Consider the following 6,286-nt stretch of genomic DNA (forward strand, 5'->3'; position numbering starts at 1 on the left):
TAAACTCCAAATTAACAAAAAAAGGTCAACACCTTTGATTTGTTGAAACAATTTAATTTTTATTTAATTTTTGATTTTGAATTCTAAACGATGATGTTGCCGTGAGCTTAAACTATAAAATGCAGCTATGCTGCTGCTGAGCTGCTGCTCAGTTCTATTGCCAAAATCGAATGATTGCAAATCTTAATTCCGCATGAGCAATAGCCTATTAGTGTAGGTATATATGTATACATTATGTACAACATGTTTGTTCTTAATAGTGAGCATAAAGGGGAATTACGGAGTTTACAACGGTGATATTTAATTCTATGCAGATGAGAGCCTCGAGCGATAAAAAGTAATACATAGTTAAACTTGTTCTTTTTTTACATGCTCTCATTATTTGATATACATATGGACCGTTTTTTTATGGATATGTGTACATGCTTGTACGCCCGCCTTAAGAGCGACAGCAGTTGTACATACTATGTACACATCATATCCCGTTCGCCTGCATTCGTCCAGTATAATAGTATGTATGAGCCCAAATAATTACCCTCCTCCATGTATATGCTCATATGTTTTGCAATTGGAATATAAAGTGAGTGGTTTTACAATAATAATGTACATATGTTCAATAGCGGACTGGGAATATTTATGCTAGGGTGGTACAAAATGTTTAGAAGTTTAAACAAAATAATAAAAATATTTGAAGCTTAAATGTAACGCTTTATATTGCGATGTGAGGCTAATGATTTATGTTGATTACATTATCGGCTGCTGCTCCGAACATACTCCCCGCGTTGAAAGGTCAGGGCTTTCAACAGTATCGTTTACTGGAAGGACGCACAGCTTGTTCACTGCTCGACGGGTTGTTCCACTAGACGTGCGTAAAACTGTCACTCGTACTACACCATCAGCTCCAGGGATAACCTCGATTACACGGGCCAGGGGCCACTTCAGAGGCGGTGAGTTTTCGTCCTTGACGCATACGATATCGTTTACTTGAATGCTGGCCTGAGGTGTGCGCCACTTTGCTCGTTGCCGGAGGAGAGTGAGATATTCTCGACTCCACCGATTCCAGAAAATTTGGTGCACGTGAGTTGCGCGCTGCCATCGGTCAAGACGATTAGAATTTAAATGTCTCAGGTCAGGTTCAGGTAGAGCTATTAGTGGACCACCAATCAGGAAATGCCCTGGCGTCAATACGTCTAAATCCTCTGGATTTTCTGAAAGTGGTACAAGGGGACGAGAATTAATAACAGCAGCGATTGGACATACCAGAGTGCGCAATTCGTCAAAGCCAAGAAGTGAAGAGCCAACCGAACGATAAAAGTGCTGCTTAGCTGTTTTTACGGCTGCTTCCCACAAGCCGCCGAAGTGCGGCGAGCGGGGCGGGATGAATCGCCAATCAAACCCATTGTTGAGACAGTGGTTATGGACCTCGCTGCGATGCTCCTCGCTTAAAATAAGGCGTCGCAAATCACTCAACTCGTTTCTTGCGCCTACGAAGTTTGTTGCATTATCTGACCAAATGCAGCTGGGTACGCCACGAGTAGCAACAAATCGCTTTAGAGCGTCGATAAAGGCGCTGGTCGATAAGTCCTTCACTAACTCCATCCAGACGGCTTTTGTTGCGAAGCAGATGAAAACGGTAACGTAACATTTTTGAGGGGACTTGTTACGCATTTCTGGCTTATAATAGAACGGCCCACAATAGTCTACACCAGTGACAATAAAGGCGCGTGAGGCCGCAATGCGATCCTTAGGCAAGTCAGCCATGATGTGCTCGACGAGTCGCGGTCTCGATTTACAACATATAATGCATTTATCGAGGGCGTGGGCGACAGTCTTTCTGCCACCTATGGGCCAGTATTGCAAGCGAATGGCTGCAAGTAGTGACTGCGGCCCTACATGATGATGCTTGTGATGAAAATGTGCAATTATTATTAGAATACACGGGTGACGCGCTTCAAAGCCAAGAGTTGAATGCCTCAGGCGACCGCCAACTCGAATCAGACCGATGTCATCTAAAAATGGTAATAATGAAGAGATGCTGCTAGATGATGAGACACACCTCTTATTTTTCAGACCGATGTAATCTGACCAAAGCTGCGCTCTCTGAACGATGCGAATTAACAACTGAACCCCATGATGAATGTCCCGAGACGTGAGCTGCGACGTCCTTGGCAATTTTTTTATATTGATAAATTTGCTTACGTAACCAAAAATACGCTGCATTTTGCCAAACGAGTTGATGTACTTAAATCAAAGAGATACGTCGGGTCGATCATTTGATGTGAGTAATACCTTTTGACGAGTTTCCAAAAGCTTGGTTTGTGGTTCACGAAATTCAGGCCAGCTGATTTCTGCTTTGTGCAAGAATATTGGACCGTGCATCCAAAGAGCTGATTGCAAGAGCTCTCTTGGTGCGGCCCCTTTGGATAGGATGTCTGCTGGGTTCATGGCTGTAGGAACATAGTGCCAAGTCATCCCCTGTGTAAGCTCCTGTATAGCACATATTCGATTAGCGACGAAAACGTAAAATTTTGAAGATTCTTCCTGCAGCCATGATAGAACGATCGACGAATCTGACCAACAATAGAAGCGGCAGTCAAAAACCTTCATCTTGGCTATCTCACCTACTAACTGCGCAAGCAGAGCGGCAGCGCTGAGTTCCAACTTGGGCACAGTCAGAGTTTTCAGTGGAGCAACGCGTGCCTTTGAACATAGCAACTGTAATTGGACGTTGTTATCCTTAGTTGAGCGAGCATATACACAAGCGCCATATGCTTCAAGGCTAGCGTCGCAAAACGCATGAATTTCAAGCGCGGCTCCAGGCTGTAATACATAGCGCGGAAATGACGAATGTTGAATGTTGACGAAATCTTCACAAAACGCAGACCAGGCCGTATCCAGTGAATGGGGCAAGCTTTCATCCCACGCGAGCTTATCCCTCCACATTCGCTGTAAAAGAATTTTCGCCCTTGTCAGAGTGGGGCCTATTAGCTATGGTAGCTAATACAGAGCGTTTGGAATTTCTGCCAGATCTGATCGGCGAAAACAAAAACAACAGAGTGTCTTTGAACGGATCCCAGACTAGTCCCAGAGCCTTGGTGATATCACTGCCGTCATCGAATTTGAGAAAGCTTTCTCTTTCTGTTTGGGGAATATCGCCGAGAATATCAGGGCTGTTGGAGCACCACTTCCGTAATTGGAAATTACCTCGAGAAAGAAGACCTGTGGTTTGCTGCATAATGTTTCGCACTTCCCGCACTGAATTGCCACCAGATATCATATCATCCACATAGAAGTCTCGAAGAACGACCTTTGAACCCAGGGGATAAGCTGATGATTCATCAAACGCGAGCTGATGCATGGCCCGAATAGCCAGAAATGATGCAGGCTTAGTTCCATAGGTCACCGTATTCAACTTGTACACGCGTAGGTCATCTTGTGGAGAGTCACGCCATAATATACACTGGAGCATGTCGTCTGGTGCAGTGACTCGAACGCATCTATACATTTTGCAGATGTCTCCAGTAAGTGCGACGGGAAACGAACGAAATCTAATGAGGATGTTGAAAAGCTTCGGTTGTATTGTTGGACCTGACATGAGCAGATCGTTCAGCGACAAGCCCGAAGTTGTAGCTTCAGAGCCATCAAATACAACTCTCAGCTTTGTTGTAGTGCTGTCATCCTTGATGACACAGTGATGTGGAAGGAAAAACTTACAGTCATGAACATCCTTACTGGAGACTAGTGACATGTGGTTGAGATCCAAATATTCGTTAATGAATGCCACATATTGTTCCTTGAGCTGTGGATTGCGAGTCAGGTTTCGTTCAAGACTGCGAAAGCGATGTAGTGCCTGTAAATACGAATCACCTAGTGACTCCACGCTACTCTTCATCGGCAGACGCACGGAATACTCGCCTGAAGATAGACGCGAATAATTTTGCCTAAAGTGCTCTTCGCAGTCGAGCTTTTCCCTTGTTGTTTTAGCGATTGGCTCAATTACATGGTCGATTTCCCAAAAACGACGCACTAAATAATCTAGACGAGTACTACAATCAATGTCAGTAGATGACCGTTGACGTACGACGAAAGATAAAAGCTTGGGCGTTTGTTGTCCACCACCGGACAGCACCCAACCAAACCGAGTTTTTTGAAGCAATGGCAGCCCAGGCGCCAACTGAATTTGGCCCACACAGAGAAGTTCGAAGAAGAGTCCTGCTCCTATAAGCAGATCAATACGCTGTGGTATGTTGAAGTTGGGATCAGCCAGCTGGATGTTGGAGGGAAGTCGCCAATTAACGGTGCTCATCGTAAGGCCAGGTTGACTTTCAGTGATCGTTTGTGCGACAACAGCAGTAATCGTCGTCGAGAAATCAGAAGTCCGCGACTTCAGTACGAGATCGACCGAGTATCCCTCCGTTGAAAAGTTGACGTCGCCAATGCCAGATACTCCAGCGAAGGTTTTGGTTTTGCGCAGCTGCAGCTGGTTTGTGAAACGAGAGGTGATAAAGTGCAGCTGTGAACCAGAGTCTAACAGCGCACGACAAGGTACGAAAGTGCCGGCACGATTTTTTACAAAAATTACCGCAGTGGCTAGAAGCACAACATCAGATGGAGAAGTAAGGGCCTGGGACGAGGCAGATAAGGCTGCAGTCATGGCATTAGGTTGGGCTGTAGCGGATTTCAAAGTTAAGCCTTGAGGGCTGGTGGCAGTTGGAGCAGAGCGATCAAAGTGCAAAAGTGTATGGTGCTTTGATTGACAGTTACGACAAGACCCCGATTTGCAGTCGCGCATCTGATGACCTTTTTTTTAGACAATTGAGACATAGAGCGAGTTGTTTAACCTCTTTTTGGCGGAGGTTTGGCGACAGATTTGTAAAGCGAGGACAATAGTATATCAGATGCTCATGGGATCCACAAAATACGCAACCGCCCACTGAGCCACCAGAAGCAACAAATGATTTTCTTTGGTTGGTACTCACGTTTTTACCAGATTTACCAGCTTGACCAACTGGTGTTTGCATAACGTGTTCGACGTTTTCGAGCGTTCTACAGCGCTTCTCCAGAAAGGTAGATAACTGGTCCCACGAAGGTAGTTCGTTTGTCGGCGAATTCTCCTCCCATTTGGATTGAGTCGCTTTGTCTAACTTCTGTATTAGTAGTTGTACAATGATACAGTCGGATATTTGCTCCTTGGACCCAAGCGATTGCAGTGCACGTATGTGAGCGGTGACTTTGTCAGTTAGTTCCCGTAGCCTGCCTACTGACCCATCTGCTTTGCCCAGCCCGAAGATCTCCCTGATGTGTGCCTGAAATATAAGACGCTTGTTATCAAAACGCTTATGCAAAAGATCTAATGCATTTTTATAATTAGCCTCATTTATTTCTAGAGAACGTATGGTATCCAGCGCTGCACCACTCAGGCAGGAACGTAGATGTTGAAGCTTGTCGACCGGCGTAAGGTCGCTATCCTTGTCGATGACAGATACGAACATGGAGAAGAAGTTTGTCCACTCAGTATAGGCACCAGTGAACTTTGGCAGTGTAAGTAACGGCAAGCGTGATCGGTTGGTGTTCACTATAATTGATTGCGACTCATTGGCGTTAACCCTGAATGTGGAGCATAGCTGAGGTGCACTACGCTTTCCAATTTCACGCTGCAGAGTGGATCTGAGGTTAACTAAATTGGAGTCGAATTTACCAGGCAGATCGCTGCAAATTGAATCGAAATCCAATTCCTCCAAGCTTGTGTGCGCACCGTTGAAACTCGACTTCAGTTCCCCCAATGAGTCCAGTAGTGCCGTCAGAGCGTATTCGTCCATCCCGTGCAGCTTATCACTGTCCATCTCGGCAGCTATTCGCTCAAGCCGGTTGAATATTGCTTTTGTTTTTAACTTAAGAAAGCTAACTCGATCTGTGGCCACCTGTTCATTTGATTGAGCAGCATTTTCGCTACCTGGAGTACCATTAGCTGGGTTAAGTGTCATAATGGATTCAAGTCGAATTTATATCGGCAGCGCGTGATGTGTACTACACTCGGGAAAAATCGCAACTTGAAACCGTTGCGTGGGAAATGAACAGAAATAGCGGCTCACAAAATATGCTGAAGACGTAAGCTAACAGTTTAACTGTTTCAAGATCACGCTACAAGTTTCACAAAGTTCCGTACTCTTGAATAACGGATTCAAATTTTCGGCTATAGGCGTATACGAGTATATTATTATGTACAAAGCGTTATGCACACAGTTTAATCTCCCAAATATCGAAAAGTACAATTCCACCAAAAACG

At 45.0% G+C, this 6,286-nt stretch overlaps 1 protein-coding gene across 1 annotated transcript; it reads right to left on the bottom strand.

Annotated features, from left to right (window-relative positions):
* Positions 1-1,102: 1,102 nt before the first annotated feature.
* LOC118756196 lies at positions 1,103-5,984 on the bottom strand. Its single transcript, XM_036490971.1, has 2 exons — positions 4,980-5,984; positions 1,103-1,208 (listed from the first exon to the last, which is right to left on the bottom strand). Exons 1-2 carry the CDS (start codon positions 5,982-5,984, stop codon positions 1,191-1,193), a joined length of 1,023 nt encoding a protein of 340 aa, XP_036346864.1. The 3' UTR covers positions 1,103-1,190.
* Positions 5,985-6,286: the final 302 nt, after the last annotated feature.

Source organism: Rhagoletis pomonella, unplaced genomic scaffold, assembly GCF_013731165.1.
Source record: "Rhagoletis pomonella isolate Grant_MI unplaced genomic scaffold, Rhpom_1.0 Rhpom_scaffold_09217, whole genome shotgun sequence".
Lineage (NCBI taxonomy): Eukaryota > Metazoa > Arthropoda > Insecta > Diptera > Tephritidae > Rhagoletis > Rhagoletis pomonella.